The sequence below is a fragment of the Magallana gigas genome, chromosome 6, assembly GCF_963853765.1.
Source record: "Magallana gigas chromosome 6, xbMagGiga1.1, whole genome shotgun sequence".
Lineage (NCBI taxonomy): Eukaryota > Metazoa > Mollusca > Bivalvia > Ostreida > Ostreidae > Magallana > Magallana gigas.
Window position 1 is genome coordinate 27404208 of NC_088858.1, and position 20783 is coordinate 27424990.

The 20783-nt window shown below is 35.0% G+C and overlaps 1 protein-coding gene across 1 annotated transcript; it reads right to left on the reverse strand.

Moving 5' to 3' along the window:
- Positions 1-261: 261 nt before the first annotated feature.
- LOC105332067 (ATP synthase subunit alpha, mitochondrial) lies at positions 262-20256 on the reverse strand. The gene is made up of 10 exons (XM_034470471.2): positions 20099-20256; positions 16616-16691; positions 16324-16496; positions 15691-15864; positions 15380-15546; positions 2922-3070; positions 2670-2821; positions 1027-1359; positions 771-915; positions 262-670 (listed from the first exon to the last, which is right to left on the reverse strand). Exons 1-10 carry the CDS (start codon positions 20156-20158, stop codon positions 441-443), a joined length of 1659 nt encoding a protein of 552 aa, XP_034326362.1. The 5' UTR covers positions 20159-20256; the 3' UTR covers positions 262-440.
- Positions 20257-20783: the final 527 nt, after the last annotated feature.

The window sequence follows — 20783 nt, forward strand, 5'->3', positions numbered from 1 at the left end:
TTTAACACAAAAAATTGCTTTTAAAAATATTTGGAGAGGTAAAAATTATAACCCCCCCCCCCCCCCAGCAGGATTCGATTCACTGGAAACCCTCTAACCCACTGCACTACAGTGTTATGTGACAATTTGGGGAAAGAAACTACTTATATAATTACACTTGGTTTTATTGTTTATTTTGATAAACAATACATCACAACATCGAAGTGTCCCATACCACATTAAGTTAATTAAGAAAACTGCTACAAAATTAAAAAAAATACATTTTTTCATAAATATTCTCTTTTTTAATGTAATTGTTGGATGTGTTAATGCAATCAAATTCAAATCGTAACAACTTTCACATGTTTGAAGGTCTTTGAGTCATTACTAGACACGCATACACTACTTGTAAAACCATGTATCACAGAGTTCAGCACTAAAGGTCTAACTGTACACTCTGTTCACTCAAATCCAGCCAAGAAAGTAGTTACTACTTCTTTTAATTTAGCATCTGTGGCCTCTGTGATTTGTCCATCTTTACGAATCTGTGTAAGCATTTCCTGTTGGTGTCCCTTGACATGGTCAAGGAATTCAGCCTCAAACTGTGTGATTCTGGAGGGATCAATTTTATCTAGATGACCTTTGACACCAGCATATATAACTGTTACTTGTTCCTCAATGGCCATTGGCACTAAAAAAAAAAATTCCACCCATATTGAATAAACAGCATAAAATGCTTGAGATGTCAAAATGTTCAACACAAAATTCATGATGGAATTTTGAATCCTTACCATACTGTCCCTGCTTTAGAAGCTCAGTCAGACGCACACCTCTGTTCAACAAGTTCTGTGTAGCTTGATCTAAATCAGATCCAAACTGAGCGAAAGCTGCCACTTCTCTGTACTGAGCCAATTCCAATTTCATGGAACCTGCCACCTGTTGGAAGCCAAAATTTCAAATGATTTCAAGTTTACATCTCAGCAAAGTTCTATACCCATCTTCTCTAAATATGACTCCTTCCTTTTATTTGCAAGATAAGACGTGTACCTGTTTCATAGCTTTGGTCTGAGCAGCAGATCCTACACGACTGACAGACAATCCAACGTTAATGGCGGGTCGCACACCCTTGAAAAACAACTCAGTTTCCAAGAAGATCTGTCCGTCAGTGATGGAGATGACATTGGTTGGGATGTAAGCAGACACATCACCAGCTTGGGTCTCAATGACTGGGAGAGCAGTCAGGGATCCACCACCGTGGTCATCGTTCATCTTGGCGGCACGTTCCAACAGACGGGAGTGGAGGTAGAAAACGTCTCCAGGGTAGGCTTCACGTCCTGGGGGACGACGGAGCAGAAGAGACATCTGACGATAAGCTACAGCCTACAAAACACAATGGAAATTCTTCAATTAAATGAATTAAAAATAAATGATTTTTTAAGGTTACATGCCTACTGATAAGAAAAATTATGGTTTTCAAAATGTTTTACTGTAAAGTCACATGTATAACACACTTTTTCAGCAAAAAGTTGATCAAAAGTGGGGAAACATACATAGGACCAAAATTTACCCCATTTTTTTTCAGCTCGTGATTCTGGATACCACAGGAGTAGTGACTGTCGATATTACACGTTATGCAAGCTTTATTAGTGATTACTAAACCCACTGTGTCAGATATTACTTATTCTTTGTTTTCTTTCCACGTACTGTGGTTTCATTAATATTCAAGGGTATCAATTTTCGTTGATAAAGTGATAATCACAGTTTCAAGGATATGTGAATTCATGGCTAATAACCCTTTCAATACAAAATGTTAATAGAAATTGCGTTTCAATGAACATTTAATTTCATGGATTAACTTAACAACGAAATCCACGAAAATTGGTATTCAGCGAATATTGATGAAACCACAGTATTGAAATATTTATCCTCCCTCACCAATATTCCTTGCATCAAACAAGTTATCACCAGTGTATTCCCCATAACGTAAGCAGCCACCTGTTGACTTGACGCGTAGTCAATGTTTGTTTAACAATTTCTGGTGTCAGAAGCATGCACCTGTTTATGTCTGACTTCACAGGGTGTTCTCAAGTGCATGAAGATTAGCAATTATTGTGATTTAATTTGATTTGATTACTTTGTGTTCAGTTATGCAGTTAAACGTTATTGCTTTAAATTACATAGACACTGGTAAAAATACATTGATCATTTGTAGGAATTAATTTTCATTTTCACATTGTACGATTTTCTGACATCAATAATAACAATGATCAAATAATAAATTGCGCTTGGATTTCATTACGATAAAAATGGCTTGTGTTTTTTGGGGGGTGAGACTTTGACACTATCTCTTGGGCCAAGTTCCGATTAAGAAATTACAGCAGTTGCGCTTGGGTTATCATTTATCATTAAACATTGATAGTTATTTGGGAAAATGGCTGCCATCGATTTTCATTGTCTGATCTATGTTCCGATCACAAAATTGTAGAAATTGTGCTCAGATTATAAAATTATCATGAAACATTGTTTGAGGGAAATGGCAGCCATTGATTTCACCCATTTTTTGGGTGTGTATTATACATAGGACCTGTTGTTTTTTCGCCATTTTCTGACCAACTTTGGAGGGTGTGTATTATACAGGAGTGCGTATTATACACGATACTCTACAGTACCCATTAACCAAGGGATTTTACCTGTTTGGACAAATCGTCATAAATGATGAGAGCATGCATGCCATTGTCTCTGAAAAACTCTCCCATAGCACAACCAGAGTATGGAGCCAAGTATTGCAGGGGAGCAGCATCGGAAGCTGTCGCACTGACAATGATGGTGTACTTCATGGCATCTAAAATACGAAACACACTCAATAAAGAACACAAAAATATTTAAACAGTTACTGATGTGTCATAATACATAATCACATTAGTATTGTGGTTACAACATACCAGCGTCTGTCAATCTCTTCACGATCTGTGCAACTGTTGACCTCTTCTGTCCAATAGCAACATAGATACAGTACAGTTTGGCCTTCTCGTTGTCAGATTCATTGAAACGTTTCTGGTTGATGATAGTATCGATGGCAATGGCAGTTTTTCTAGAAACATAAATCATAGGTAATCATAGATTACTAAGCTCACCGAGATGGAGCATCACTCTTATGAGACATCACCTTCATAAGACCACCTTTATCATTTTATATGAAAATCATACTTTATGATCTTGGATATTCATGGATTCTGTTTTGACAAAATATCGTATATCATCTGATAAAAATGTTTATGATAATCATATGTCCATATGTTAATCAATACATGTACAATGCTATAAAATTAAATATTGCATCATGTCATATTTATAATATATAACATATAATACAATAAAATACCGTAATAAACAATAATGAGATATGAAATTGTAACGTATGATATGACATTGTATTGTGTTTTATCTCATACGTGTGGTGTATATTACCCGTGTGATAAACCTTTGCTATATCACACGGGTGATGCTATATCAAATACTTCCGGTCGGAACTACTTTTGACACAGTCCCTCGCTTCAACGCTTCAGTGACCTATTTTCGAAGATTTGATAGTACTTTCAACATAACTATATCTACTACAAAAATTAATATAAAATTGATTTTGTCAAAGATTTAAATTACAAATATGAAGGAAAACACGTAACTGCGTAGCACAGGCGTCGGAACCGAGGGGCTATTGTTAGTGGGGGGGGGGGGGGGGGGGGGGGGGGTGTGTGTTAGCCCCCCCCCCCCCCTCACCTTTTTTGCAAAGTTATTCATAACCGTAACCACAAGACCGTTTTTTCTTGTTTGTCAAGATTTTTGATAAATTTAGCCCACTTCCAACTTTCAATTTGCTTTGTGAAGTTTATAAAACTACAAATTACGTTAACTATCAAGGAGTTCATCCTGACGACGCGTTGAAAACAGAGCGCTCTGGTTGTGTTTATATACAAGAACTTACCAAATAATGTTTCATGATCCTTTTATTCCACCACCAGTAAGCATCCTTAGGGCCTATTCACTATTCTCAATTTTGGTTCATAAGGCTAGCCTAGTGTTTGTTTTATTAAACATCATGCATCAACAACTGTTGTTCCTCGTTCGAGTCAATTCAAACTAACGAGCATTCGCAACTTTGTGTATGTCAACAAACTTGATTATTCAAGTCTTCTAATCGGAATTTCCATTTAATCAAGTGAAGAAGCTCTAAGAAAAATTATCTAGAGCTAAAGAATTATTTTAAGGTTTATTTCAGTGAAACTTTACATTAAAACAGTTAGATTTATCTCTGGAATGACGTACTACATTGTATTGCGCAAGGTCACAATAGCCGCATAACACAACGTTGCATCATCGTTTTTAATCTTTGAAAAAACAATTTGGGTCACACAAGGGACTGTCTCAAAAGCTTCATAATATAAATCAAATTGTATGAGATAAATAGAACATCTATAATTGTGTGATTTTATATTTGCTTTATCCAACTCGTTGAAATGGTTATATTCGCGCGGCAAGCCTCGCGAATATATACACCATTTCAACTCGTTGGATAAAGCAAATATAAAATCACACAATATAGATATCCTCTATATACCTTATTGTATTTGATCACATAATACAATATCGTAAAATATAATACAATATGGTATTATATTACAATATGATATTATATAAATAGTGCCTGTTTGGGAGGGTAACAGTTGAAATTGACACCCCGAGAAAACCATTGTCAACCGACGCGAAGTGGAGGTTGACAATGGTTTTCGAGAGGTGTCAATTTCAACTGTTATCCTCCCAAACAGGCCCTATTTATTTTGTTATACTGAATGTCTTAATTCTAAAGAAAATTTTACTGCTTTTATATAGGAATAACGTGAATTTTACAGCGAACCGTACGATTTTCGCGCATGTAACAATTTTTTATGTTACCCCGTTGCTAAGTGCGTTGCTAACGCTGAGGGTAATAGAACGGATTATGAACTGTGTCTTAACCAATCAGATTTCAGTATTTAACATGAAAGTATAACAATACATAATACATCATAACATTGAAACATGATATTATATTGTATAATATAGTATGATATTGTATTGTATGACACTGAAACATATTTGATACATAATATGATATTATATCATATCATACCATATAATTTGATTCCAACATTGTATCTTATCAAATGATACAATATTATGTGATAAAGTAAAATATTATAAAATACATTATTATATTATACATATTGTATCATATGATACAATAATATATATTACAATATCATATAATACAATTTTATGTGATATGATAATATATCATATAAACCAATATCATATCATACAATATCGTATTATACGATATTATATAATATTACATTATCATATAATACAATTTCATGTGATATAATTCTATATTACAGAAACCAATATCATATTATACAAAATTATAGAATATAAAATATTGTATCATAGGATAAAATATAATATTTTGCAATATCTTATGTAATTGTATCATGTGATAAAATAATAAATAAACAAGTGAAAAGCTGTCAATGTGACAGCGAACCGGGTTTTCTTTTATGTGAACTTTATCCATAATCCATGTCAACCCATATCCAGTGAAATGGTGTACCCCTATATGCAATATTTTGCCAAAAAGTGACTAAGTTCAAAAGCTAGTATTTTTTCCATAAATTATCAGAAATCAAAATCCTAGCAATATGCACACCTCTGATATACCCTATGTACAATTGATCTCCAAAAGAACAACTTCCTATCTTGAAAACTGTAGGAGGAGTTATCCGTACAATGAGGGTACCCTATATGCAATATTTTGCCAAAAGTGACTAAGTTCAAAAGCTAGTATTTTTTTCATAAATTATCGGAAATCAAAATCCTAGCAATATGCACACCTCTGATATACCCTATGTACAATTGATCTCCAAAAGAACAACTTCCTATCTTGAAAACTGTAGGAGGAGTTATCCGTACAATGAGGGTACCCTATATGCAATATTTTGCCAAAAAAATGACTAAGTTCAAAAGCTGGTATTTTTTTCATAAATTACCGGAAATCAAAATCCTAGCAATATGCACACCTCTGATATATGTACAATTGATCTGCAAAAGAACAACTTCCTATCTTGAAATCTGTAGGAGGAGTTATCCGTACAATGAGGGTACCCTATATGCAATATTTTGTCAAAAAGTGACTAAGTTCAAAAGCTAGTATTTTTTCCATAAATTATCAGAAATCAAAATCCTAGCAATATGCACACCTCTGATATATGTACAATTGATCTGCAAAAGAACAACTTCCTATCTTGAAATCTGTAGGAGGAGTTATCCGTACAATGAGGGTACCCTTTTGGCAGCCATTTATAATAAAATGCAAGCTATCATCTATAAAACATGTGACCTGTTCCAAACAAGAGGCCCATGGGCCACATCGCTCACCTGAGGAACAATGGGTATGATAAAATCAGCTTAATGAAGTCATAATACAAACAATCTGGACAATGTACAATAATATTTTATAATCATTAGTCCCTTTTCTATCAGGATGATTTTAAAGTCATATCACATGTTGAGTATTGCAGTCCTCAAAAAGATCCTTTACAATTGTTTATATATGGGATATTAAGCTACATCAAACTCTGAACCTTCTTGTGAGGCCAAAGAATTGTCCTGGAGCCAAAGTCTTAACAATTATAAATAATCATCTGGCTGATTAGTTTCTGAGAAGAAGAGTTAAAAGATTTACTCTATATATTCCTTTGTAAAACTTTAACATCCCCCCCCCCCAATGTGGCCTCACCCTACCCCCAGGGATCATGATTTTCACAACTTTGAATCTACACTGCCTGAGGATACTTCCACACAAGTTTCAGCTTTCCTGGCTGATTAGTTTCTGAGAAGAAGATTTTCAAAAATTTACTCTGTATATTCCTATGTAAAACTTCGACCCCCCCATTGTGGCCCCATCCTACCCCTGGGGGTCATGATTTTCACAACTTTGAATCTACACTACCTGAGGATGCTTCCACACAAGTCTCAGCTTTCCTGGCTGATTAGTTTCTGAGAAGAAGATTTTTAAAGATTAACTCTATATATTTCTATGTAAAACTTCAACACCCCCCCCAATGTGGCCTCACCCTACCCCCAGGGATCATGATTTTCACAACTTTGAATCTACACTGCCTGAGGATGCTTCCACACAGGTTTCAGCTTTCCTGGCTGATTAGTTTCTGAGAAGAAGATTTTCAAAAATTTACTCTGTATATCCCTTTGTAAACTTCGACCCCCCCCCCATTGTGGCCCCATCCTACCCCTGGGGGTCATGATTTTCACAACTTTGAATCTACAATACCTGAGGATACTTCCACACAAGTCTCAGCTTTCCTGGCTGATTAGTTTCTGAGAAGAAGATTTTTAAAGATTAACTCTATATATTTCTATGTAAAACTTCAACACCCCCCCCCCCCAATGTGGCCTCACCCTACCCCCAGGGATCATGATTTTCACAACTTTGAATCTACACTGCCTGAGGATGCTTCCACACAAGTTTCAGCTTTCCTGGCTGATTAGTTTCTGAGAAGAAGATTTTTAAATATTTACTCTATATAATCCTATGTAAAACTTCGACCACCCCATTGTGGCCCCACCTTCCCCCCGGGGGTCATGATTTTCACAACTTTGAATATACACTACCTGAGGATACTTCCACACAAGTTTCAGCTTTCCTGGCTGATTAGTTTCTGAGAAGAAGATTTTCAAAGATTAACTCTATATATTCCTATGTAAAACATCGACCCCCATTGTGGCCCCACCCTACTCCTGGGGGTCATGATTTTCACAACTTTGAATCTACATTACCTGAGAATGCTTCCACACAAGTTTCAGCTTTCCTGGCTGATTAGTTTCTGAGAAGAAGATTTTAAAATATTTACTCTATATATTCCTATGTAAAACTTCGACCCCCCCATTGTGGCCCCATCCTACCCCTGGGGGTCATGATTTTCACAACTTTGAATCTACACTACCTGAGGATGCTTCCACACAAGTTTCAGCTTTCCTGGCTGATTAGTTTCTGAGAAGAAGATTTTTAAATATTTACTCTATATATTCCTATGTAAAACTTCGACCCCCCATTGTGGCCCCACCCTACCCCCAGGGATCATGAATTTCACAACTTTGAATTTACACTACCTGAGGATGCTTCCACACAAGTTTCAGCTTTCCTGGCTGATTAGTTTCTGAGAAGAAGAATTTTAAAGATTTACTCTATATATTCATATGTAAAACTTTGACCCCCCATTGTGGCCCCACCCTACCCCCGGGGGTCATGAATTTCACAACTTTGAATCTACACTACCTGAGGATGCTTCCACACAAGTTTCAGCTTTCCTGGCTTTCTGGTTCTTGAGAAGAAGATTTTTGAAAATTTCTCGAAATTTTCATTAATTTCTAATTATCTCCATTTGAAAACGAGCGTGGCCCTTAATTTTCACAACTTTGAATCCCCTTTGCCTAAGGATGATTTGTGCCAAGTTTGGTTGAAATTGGCCCAGTAGTTCTTGAGAAGATGTTGAAAATGTGAAAAGTTTACGGACAGACGGACGGACGGACAGACGGACGGACAGACGGACGACAGACAAAATGTGATCAGAATAGCTCACTTGAGCTTTCAGCTCAGGTGAGCTAAAAACTAAACCTCATCCAGCATCCGAAACCTATGGCTCAGATTCAGCATTCAAGCCCATCAGGTGCATTGGTATCATAAGACGCATCATCCATGCAAGTTTCATGAAGTTTGGACCAGTAATAACTAGAACTGTCCTAATGGGACTAATACCCCCGAAAGGCTAATTTCAAATGGGATAAATAATTGAAAAAAATTTCTAGAATTGTAAAAAAAAAAAATTAGTTAACAAAGAAAAATTAAAATCAAAATTGTCAGAATTTCACTATAACAGTAATACATTTACAAATGTATGTATCTGATGATATATTTTTTAAAAATTTAATTGATTTAAAGAAAAACCAACAAAATGACAATAAACCCTCCCTTTGCAGTAAATGGCAATATCGGTAGCCAAGCAATGCTCTTCTGTTGATAAAACTTTCAATATCTTTCTAATTAGAGTCTTGACAGATGCAATTAGTTGTTTCAAATTTTCCTCACTTTCTCATATGGCACAATGGAACTCCATATCAGAAAATTGATCCCATAGGACTATGATTTTCTTTGATGAGCTTGTTAAATTTAATAATCTCCCAAAACATTATCGTAATTACCATACTATGTAAAAATATGTAAAAAAGAAAATTTAATATTACAAACAATTTTAAAATTGCCAAAACACTACAATCATATCAGTAATTTTGAATTTCATTTAAATTAATGCCCAATAGGGTCACTTCATCAATTTACTTGACAAATAAATTTAAACAACCTCTACAAATAGTTTTACTTCTTTATTAATAATGATTTTATTTATTTCCTTATAATGATAGAACTTTTGGTTTACATGAAACAGTTTTAAAATAGCCCAAAAACCATCACCCATTTTACAGTTTATCAATTTCCCCTAAGCACATGCTCCATCTGAACCATGGCTCAGATAATGGCTCCCTTGGGACAAATGAATTCAGCCACACTTGTCTTTGGTGTTCTTATTAGCTCCTAAGAATTTATCATTGACAAACAAAAACTTTGCATTGTCAGTTGATAGAATACTTATAAAAAATATTTTTATTAATTAAGACATAAAGACAAAAAAGCTCGGTCTGGGTGTATTTATATAAATATATTTTAGAGTGTTTTAATACTATTAATCAATTAATAAAATCTGTAAGGATTACCTACCTTACTTTTCAACATTAGTGTACAATATATAGAATAAGGAAAATGTAAGGCTAAATAAAATTGAAATTACGGTTCTCAGGCCCGCGCGCATCCGTTTTGAGGGTGCCGCATTGCAAATTTTATTGCATTTTCAATAAAATAAAAAGTTGATAATGCGGAGACCTATCCGGGAAAAAAAAGTTTCCGCTTTCGGTTTATAAATAGTTTTACTTTCGTTTCTAATACGCAGCTTCCGGTGTAGTCTTAATCATTACGTCGCTTATTTTCGTGAGTAAAAACTTATGATCCAAACCTCCCGATGATATAGACGATACTAGTAAAAATGGGGTCGATGGAAATTTTGGACTTAAAACGAATCAAAATGTCTGCTGTTTCGATTTGTATCCGCCATGGAACCCTTTTAATTCTACCGTGGACTATAATTGAGAGTTTTTCCGATGGATGTTTTTTGTTAGACCTGTACGAGGGAGTGAAATCGATGAAATTCGATTGTGAAAGTTGGACCTCCCCAGAAATATTACTTGGTGCCTCGGTTTCTTTGTCAGTTTGCAAGCACAAGAACAGTTTGGACGCCGCGATTTTAACCATTATAAACTTGCGGGGTTTATTGATAACTGCTGTGTATTCAGGACTTACTTCTTAAGTTCTTAACTGTGAAGAAATGTGGTCCTAGTAACTGTCGGACACCGAAGATTGCATAATGATATCTCTAGCCAGTTACACAACTTTCCTGATCCAGTGCAAGGTATTTTAGAGTAAACATCATTTATGTCATTTTACGTTTTGTAAAGTGGATTGGTATTTTTCTTTATTTTTAAATGCCTGTCATTTATTAAAGGAGAAGAAGGACACTACAAAGAATTCAGTGAGGTTTTTTGAACCAATACTACAGAGGAACACTGTCCTTCTTTATCATATAAACGAGCACAATCAATTGCAAGCAGACATGGAATTCCATTTAGTCTATCTGCTCAGACTGCCAAAACAGTGAAACAAATGGGAACCTGCATAGATTGCCAGAAACCCAGAGTCTTATAAGTTATATAGTGCTACTAAACTTGGTGCCCAAGAAAGTGCCTTGCTTACCAAAATCATTGGACTTTATTAGTTTTCATGTGGATCTGAATTTAGGAATTAAAACCTGATAATCCTGAGAAAGCACCCTCAATATGCGCTCTCTTGTAGAACGTTTATATTAGATCAAATTTGACCTGTGCATCTCCAACTGAGACCCCCTACTACATGTACAGCTCTGGTGTATTCCCCCCAATATGCTATCACTGTTGGACACAAGACACAGATACAGAAGAAGGACAGTACCCGATGTGTCATGATTGTGTTGTTTCACAACGACAGCCCCTGTTAGAATGGAAGAATGTTCAAAGCTCCAAGGCAAAGAAGCAGAAAAAAAATGAAAACAAACAGTTCATTTATAAAAGAATAGATGTTTTTTTGTTTGACTTAAATATTAAATATCATTGTTGTACTTTGAAAGTTGGACTGTATATTTAATAGATATCCTTATTAAATAATAGAACAGCAGATTGAATAAAGAAAATCTTGTTTTTTAAATTTTAGGTAGTTAATTTCTTTCCCAAATAAAAAAAAGCCTCCCTCATCTGTTTTTTTACCAATAAAAAAGAAAAAAAAAAGCCTCCCTCCCTCATCTATTTTTGGAAAATTTGGCCTGAGAACCAGAGAATTAATTTTATGTGGCCTAAACTGTCATAAAATCATTAAATCTTGTCTGATCTTAAAAAAATTGCTGGCGCACATCTTCAGATTGGGTTCAACATATGTACAAATTTTCAAACTGTTCCATGCAGTAATAAAAAATTCTATAGGGGGTACAAAGTTGCGTCTACAGACAGACGGACGGACAGGGTGAAACCAATATACCCCCCTAAACTTCATTTGCGGGGGTATAACTAAGATATCATCATCAGAGGGCACTAACTTCCTCCAGCATCCGCAACCTATGGCTCAGATTCAGCACCCATGCCTGTCAGGTGCATCTGTATCATAAGACACACCATCCATTCAAGTTTGGTGAAGTTAGGACCTGTAATAAGTCCTAAGATTTATTTTTTAGCATCCTTGATAATGGAGATCAAGCTCTGCATCTGAAGCTACCTCTGCGATTCATTCATATTACAGTTAAATCAACTATGCAAGTTTGAAATAGTACTATCATCTATTAAACATGTGACCTGTTCCAAAAAACTTAACTTTATCCAGCATCCGAAACCTATGGCTCAGACTCAGCATTCAAGCCTGTCAGGTGCATCAGTATCATAAGACGCACCATCCATGGAAGTCTGGTGAAGTAAGGACAAGTAATAACTAAGATATCATCATCAGAGGGCACCTGTTTCAAAAACTTTATTTAACTAGCTCTTAAAACCTTAACCTCCTCCAGCATCCGAAACCTATGGCTCAGATTCAGCATTCAAGACTGTATGGTGCATCAGTATCATAAGACGCACCATCCATACAAGTTTGGTGAAGTTAGGACCAGTAGTAACTAAGATATAATCATCAGAGGGCACCTGCAACAAAAACTTCAACCTGCTCCAAAAACCTTAACCTCCTCCAGCATCTGAAACCTATAGCTCAGATTCAGCACTCAAGCCTGTCTGGTGCATCAGTATCATTAGACACACCATCCATGCAAGTTTGGTGAAGCACGGACCAGCAGTAACTAAGATATTGCTATCAAAGGGCACCTGCAACAAAAACTTAAACCTGGTCCAACAACCTTAACCTCCTCCAGCATCTGAAATTTAGGACCCAGATTCAGCATCCAAGTCTTTCAAGTCCATAAGTAGGTCCAGATGCATCATCCATGCAAGTTTGGTGAAGATAGGACGAGTAATAGCTTAGATACAGGACCTGCAACAAAAACTTTAACCAGGTCCGGACGCCGACGCCAGGGGTATAGCATAAGCTCCCCTTGACTTCGTCTCGGTGAGCTAAAAAGGACCATTGTAAATAAAAGATCTGGGTCAATATACTGGTACAGTACCGATCAGACCAAACCTAACACCAAAGTAAACCCCAACTAAACCCCAGGTTTACTTTTTGGGTTTACTTTTTGAAAATTTGGGTCCACTCGGGGTTTACTTTGGGTTTACTTTGAAATTGCTTTTGAGGTCAACTGCATGCACTGAAGTGTGAAGCAGATTAGTATTTTATCTTACCATCCTACTGCCTGTAATTGCTACCCTTTGCAAATACACAGTTAGCGTCTGCTTTCAGGGGTATACTTCTGACTGGATTTACTCTCTGTGTCCACTCTGGGTTTACTTTGGGTTTACTCTGGGTCCACTCTAGTAAACCCGAAGTAAACCCAGAATAAACCCAGGAAGTAAACCCAGGGTTTAGTTGGGGTTTACTTTCTGTTAGGTTGGGTCTGATCGGTACTGTATATGCATGCTAAACTAAAGGTAATAACTTGCTGCATTTATACATAAAATATATAAAAAATATTCTGCTTAGGCCCAAAAAAATAAATCATTAGTTTCTCGGGCCAAATTTTTTTTTAGTTTTTTTTTTTTTTTTAGACAAAATCTACAATGACATTAACCCATATTTTATTATTTATTTGTGTACTCATCAGCATATATTCATCAAGCTGATACATTGGCAAATTTAAATATTTGTTTTAATTTGTTCTTTTTAGGCCAACAAAAATTAATCATTAGTTTCTCGGGCCAAAATTTTGAAATATTGATGAGGCAGGCATTTTTTTTTTTTTTTTTTTTTTAAGGACAAAATTTACAGTGACGGTAACCCATATTTTATGATTTATTCATCAAGCTGATACATTGGCTAAGTTTAAATATTTCTTTTAATTTTTTCTTTAGTTTACCGTAATCCGGTGATTATAATACGCACTTTTTTCCCAGCATTTTTTACCGTGAGAAAGGGGTGCGTATTATACATCCCTATAGGATTTGGACATATTTTTTCCCTAGCTGAAGCACGGGGTATCATATTGTCGTATTACCTATGCTGTTCACAGACAGGACCGATACCCCGCTATACATCGTAACATTCCTTCATTATCACATATATATTATTATTTAACCCTTAGGAAATCATTGTTATAACATGTAATTAAAGAAAATGTACACTTTAAGTCTGTTAATAAATAAACTGTTTCAAAATGGCCTTTAAAAATTAATTTGAACTGCCTATTCTTTATCTCCGTGTACGCCGCCATTACAGCTGTTATTAATAGAATGCAGACTTGGATGGCCACGTGCTATTTGTAACCGATCTTTGAAAACAGCTTACACATCATTTGGCTCATTTTGAACCTTTTTCATGTAATGCTAATTAATTTATTGCAAATAATTATGAATATAAATTATTCTATAACCTATTCCGTTAATTGAAGCCATTAAAACAGTTGTGCTCCCCCTCCGCTAACGCTTGACACCTTGGGTATCTCAGACACCCCCCTTAGGCTATGTGTACTATACACAACACAACTATTTGTGCATATATTTTATTATGTTCCAGGCCTCTAATTGAACACTTTGATCGGAGTCATTTAAGAATTTAATTAGGTCCGTTATCTCCATACCTGTACATCGTCCGTTTTTCACTTCACAGGGATTGTAATGACTAAACAATTATATAAGTAGTTGATTTTATTTACGGTAGAAAATTTAATACTAGGTCTATCTAAAACATTGATTATGAATTAAAGATACTACCGCGATGTATTAGTTACAATAAATCCGTATTTAAGAAAATATTGTGTTTTTCTTATTTCCGGTAGCGTATTCCCGCGATGAAGTTGAGCGTGCATGCAAAGTATAACTGCTTTGTTGATACTCAGGATTACCGTTTGGTCAATTTTTTTGATGCGTATTATACATCCCAACAAGCTTTTTTTCACCATTTTCAGGTCCAAAGTGGGGGGTGCGTATTGTACACTACTGCGTATTATATTCACCGGATTACGGTAAACTGTCTCTGTTTCCTTGCAGATGAACAAACAATGACAAACGGTTTGTGCCCCTGCTTCATTTTGCAGCCCATCTCCCCCCCCCCCCCCCAGTAATAACACAAGTCTGAACTGAAATAGGGGACTTCTTATGGTATTTCACTAGTTGAATTTGCCATATAAAAATTTATCAAATAAAGCATTCTTATTAATCTTCATTGCCTTGAGGACAGAAATCAAGAAAAACTAAATAAGTCATCATAAAATTCTCAAACAATACAATTGTCCTTTATTCCTGCTACTAGGCAATATCACAATGGCTTCAATTTCTTAAGATAACAGTGAAATTTCAGTGGTAGTGTTAACAAGGACCAACCTAGAGCAAAACTTAGTTTAGGAAGACTTCATTTCTGAAATTCTCCCTCACAGAAAAATAGGGAGAAATGAGATATGAAAAATCTGGAAAAATAACGATAAGAAAGTTTGATGCGGCGATGATTTCACTGATGCGGCGGTGCCTGAGAAACAAATCATTCATTTTTTTTGGCCTTAGTAGTTACCCTGTCTGTCTGTCACCAATGATCAATTCTCTCTGTCCTCTGCCAATTGGTACCAAACTATCTACAGCCTTGATTCCAGTCTGCATAGGTTCCTTTACAGAGATACGTGGAATGATACCAGGAGCTTTCACTCCCACACGAGCACGTCCATCAGTGTTGACAGGTCCCTGAAATAAAATTTGCTTCAATGCCTTAGCTTTAGTCCAAAATTGAAAAAGAAGACAGAAATGAAGAAGAGAATGTAAAATTGAAAAAAAAATGGAACAAGATATGAAATTAAATTTCTCCTCAAACTTTTTCACAATACTTACCCTTCCGTCAATAGGGTTCCCTAAAGCATCAACTACACGGCCGAGCATTTCTCTTCCAACTGGCACATCCACAATGGCGCCTGTCCTTTTGACTACATCTCCCTCCTTGATCAATTTGTCATTACCAAAGACGACAACACCAACATTGTCCCTCTCCAAGTTCAAGGCCATACCCTAATGATTTAATGAAGCATTCTGTCAGCCTAGGGTTAATTTTGTTTTATGTAATTCTATTTAGAAGAAGGGGACATAAACTTGTTCATGTACCGATAATTTAATGTAAAACAAATTTCTTGACAACAGCCTATAACAGATGCATATTAAAGTTTACATCACTGATCAGATCAGAACGAATCATAATTTTTAAAAAGAAAGGCCACTCTAACGAGAAGTTTAAATTGGAATGAAATAATTAGTTATTAAGAATTAACTTGATATAATTTCCCTATAAATGTTTCATATTGTTAAATTCAAAAGTATCACCAAAGTATTTGATATAATTCAATGCAGCTTGTTAATTTTACTATACAATGACTGTAATAAAAAGCAACTGTTTTAACTTTATTTCAAATTTACATTCTCCAAATTGAGGTAAGGAAACAGTTCTTAGGATATTTTATGCAAGATTCATGCCTTTAATCCACTGGAGAATTCCACCATTTCTTCTGCTTGGATATTTTTCAATCCATAGACACGAGCAATACCATCTCCAATGGACAGCACTCTTCCTGTTTCTTCCAGATTTGATTGGGAAGAGGCCCCCAGAATTTTCTCCTCCAAGATTGAAGACACTTCAGCTGCACCACCTCCAGTAATGAAATAAAAAATCAATAGTGTGATCAATGTACTTGGTGTCAATTTGGTTTTTGTATTTAAAGTATTTTTATAATACATGTACTACATTTGATCAACAATTCAAACTCACCAGCAGCATTTTTCCAAGGTGTTGTTGAGAAGTTTTTAGAAGCTACACATCCGGCTGCCCACGCATTTTTGCTCACCTTCAAAAGAAAAGGTAGAAAGAGGAGTACAAAATAATGATCTGCATTGTAGAATTCAATCATAATTTATAAACTGTTGCTTTGGTTGTAAATATTTTATAGGGTGAGTTAACCATGCATCAGACACACACCTTAGATTGGACAACTTTGGTTATAAATTTACAAATAATTGTGCATGCGATAATGTGTTGTTTCGTATATTCCAGAATTAGAACTAATGAACTTTATTATTAAGAATTTGACAGTCACACTGACAATTAAATAGCATTATAGGCATCGTAAAATGCTTCAAATACGCCATCTTTGAAAATTTATTTATGAAGATTTAATTTACACTAAAGCATTATTTGAATGTTGTGCATTTGATTGTGAATTAGTGACAATGCACTCTCTGCGTAAAATAATTAGAAAGAAGTAAGTTTTGAAACAAAATTTGATTAAAATAAGTCCAAGAAATTTGAACAATTAATATCAAGGTCATATTTGCTCCATATGTTCATTTCACCATGGATCGGACACAAATTAACCATGCATCAGACAGTTTTCAAATTATTAAAATATATTTAAAAAACAATTGATACAAACATTTTCTTCAGACCACTTCAAATTCGAGTTTTACGACACAGCCTTTTAGGCCAAAGTTCCTGTAGGAGCTTGCACGATAAAGGACCCCTAATGATAAATATTCCTATAAACAGAAGCACTAGTCTAAATTCCTATATGTAGATTTGAGGATTTACATTCTGAATAGCAATTGAATGAATTTATTTTTCCGAACCGTGTAATTTTGCATTAAAACCAGAAACTGTTATTTTCAATCTCTTCTCAGTACGGTATAGCAGAGTTCCCGAAACGCACCGGTCCACCGGGGATCCCCGGTAAAATTTGAATGTGTCCGGTAAAATCTAAATTTAATCGGTCAAAATGTCCGGTAAATTTTACAGACCGGCACTGTATAAAAAAATAATTTACGAGACAGAAAGTCTAAAACTTTTGATTATTTCAATTCAGAGATAATTTGTTAGTTGGGTATTTCAATAAAATGCAATGAAAAGTATAAAAACATGCGTTGTTCTTAATCCGGATTTAGGCGTTTTTTCTTTTACACACGCAAAACGGCCTAAAAATCTAAGATCTCCCGCATCCAACCTATCTCCCGCGCGGGAGACAAATTTCTCCCGCAATCGTATTTGTCTTCCCATACCCCCCCCCCCCCCCCCCAAAAAAACTTCTGAATCTTTACATGTAAATTTCAACAACCACTGCGGATTTTTCTCTGATTTTGAGCTCAAAAAGCTGCTGTGTAGCTTGAATATATCAAATCCATCCAAGTACTGTCTACCGTGATCATGGTATGACATGTTATAGTCCTACTTTTCACGATTACTTCCGGTTTTGACTTGAATCAGTTACGTATTTAGTTATGCATAGGCCTTATAAAAAACAATAAGTGAAAGCCTAAAACATCTTGATTTTACTATGTAACACCAAAGAAAACAATACACAGCCAGTTATGTCACTTAACAGGTGCACAGGTAAAGCACCCAAGCCACGTGCAGTAAGTCGTCACTAATTCTGTCTGGACAGCACGGTCCGTAAAAATCAAAGTGAGTTTGGAACACTGAGTGTTTATACAAGCTACCGATAAAAAATCATTTCAAAAGAGTATTTAAAGTTTATAGTACCGGTACTATGAATTACAGGGATGCTATAGATTTGAATTACAGGGATGCTATATATTTTACAACAGAGATAATTTTTAAATGATACTGGAGAAATACATGTTGTTTTGTGAATTAAAAATCTATCCTATATATAAGGCAAAAAATAATTTTAATGAATATTATTTACTGGTATTTTCTTAACTGGGTTTCACTGCAAATTCAAAATACGCAAAATAAATTTTCTGTGTTTACCCTAGATGTCAGCATGCAGTGATCATGGTTCAATACTTAACAATGAGAAGACTTAATATAAAAAGTGGCACTATTGGCTTCTTGTATTGTACCATGCAAACAAAATAATAGTTTACTGAACATGTACAGCAACACAAGTTGTAATTGCACACTGGTATTCATAGAAATAATAAAATTTTAAATGATTGCAAATGCATTAATTACAATGGTAAAATAAGGTACGTACATGTATCTAACAGTATTTTTAATATATATTTGCATTTCACATGAAAAAACGTTGTTTACGCAAAATCTCTCCCTTAGCCAAGTTGGTAAGGGGAAGATTCTCTCACATAGCAGCTTTGAAAGGTTAACAGGTATGTGGACACCGGGGACAACAACGAGTACTGCGAAAAGAAAAGTTGATGTAGAAGAAGTAGAGAAATTGCGTGTACAGTTGATGTTGACGGCAAACAGTTACGTTTACAACTTGACAAGGAGGGCCAGAATTCTTTTTATTTTAGTTTGCATATTTTTGCAATAGTTTTAATGTCCTGTAAATTTTACAAATGTCCGGTAATTTTTTAATATTTACAGGACAATTGTCCGACAGATTTTGGACTGGTTTCGGGAACTCTGGTATAGCTGTCCGAATCTTGGTAAATATTGTCCGATCCATGGTGAAATAGTTCAACACTTCATTAATTTGCTTTATTTTCTACATTTTTAACATTTTCACAATTATTTCTCCAATTATTAAACAAGGGGAAAACCTGTAACTTTTAAACAAGTTTTATTTATATTTGGATGGTATTTGATGCATAAACAAAAGGAAAAACCCAAAGGTGTCCGATGCATGGTGAAATCACCCTATGTCAGCATGACAAACATTAATCCAAATTTCCTCTACAAATTTTTTATTTCATCTTCCCACTGGTATAGATAAATTTGAACACTTAATCTCCTTGCTACAAGTTTCTTTAGGTTTCTTTTTTAAGTTTGGATTTATTTAAAATGTTGGTTGGAATATGTAAAATTAAATTAAAGAACTTAAATTTGAGTACATGTTAAACAATAAAGTGAAAAATAAACTCAACCTCAACCCTTTGAAAACATTTTCTTGTCATTTAGTCTTTTTATAAAATAATTATCAAGTAATAGTAAATGTTTAATGTCAATGCTTAAATAATTTTATTGGCTTTCCTTTTTTATTTTGATAAACTTGAGAGGACACCTTCAAAGGTCACAAATCTTGAAAATGACAATGTTGGCTTTTTGCATAGCAACTGGAAAAAACAAAGTGCAATATTATCTTTGTATATCACCAAAAAGAATATTTAACCGTCACATGATGGTTTTCAAATGTTATATTAAAATTTCAACTGGATGGAGTTGTTCTTCTATATGATGACCTTCGGATGTTCGCCGGTAAACGATTACATTACAACTACTATTTCACAAGCAAAATATTTACTGTGACGTGATTCGGTTAAAAAATGAAATTCAAAATACCTGGGTGGCAAGTCTTGGGATATGCCTTGACAAATTTGCTGCAAATCGTGCTGTTAACATGTTTCACGGGAGAAGTCCTCCTGCAGTGTCGCACAATATGGCGGCAGAGAACGTGCAAAGCGAAACCCGTATGTAAAGATTAGTCTAATAGCCGTAAAATGTAACGTGGGAAGTTCGCCAAAGAAGAGCCAAAATTTGGAAAATTCAATATAAAGTAGAATAGATGTTGGATATTTGGAAATTTTGTTCCAGTTGCGAACGAAAAATATAAATTATTTCGATTTTCTAAACATATTCAATGAGCAAGCTATTTTTTTTTTTGCTTCTGAACATGTAGGCCTATATATATTGCAGTAATTCTAATTTACACTCACTTAAAAAATAACAAAATGACAAAACAAAGGTATGACATATCTACAAACATATTTAAATATGTAGAGAAACTCTTTGAACATTTCATAAAAATTCTGACAATACCTTCAGCCTATTTACGGTGATGGTATTCATTTGGTCGCTACACCAAATTTTTTTTATATAATTCTAAAACATTATTGTGTTGTTCATGAAGGATATACAGTATGCTCGAATTGATTTTATACGTATTTTTTGTATTTATTTACATGAAAATGCTGGGACTCTATTTGGTGGCAAATGAGACATTGTAGAGTTTTAAAAATTTGTCAGT

Bases quoted from the DNA above. Each gene is read 5' to 3' on its own strand.
- LOC105332067 (XM_034470471.2), bottom strand. From the start codon at position 20,158: ATGTTAACAGCACGATTTGCAGCAAATTTGTCAAGGCATATCCCAAGA. The intron at 16,497-16,615 runs GTGAGTTTGAAT...TCATTACTGGAG, and splicing joins ACCTTGGAAAAATGCTGCTG to GTGGTGCAGCTGAAGTGTCT. The intron at 671-770 runs GTAAGGATTCAA...TTTTTTTTTTAG, and splicing joins TCTAAAGCAGGGACAGTATG to TGCCAATGGCCATTGAGGAA.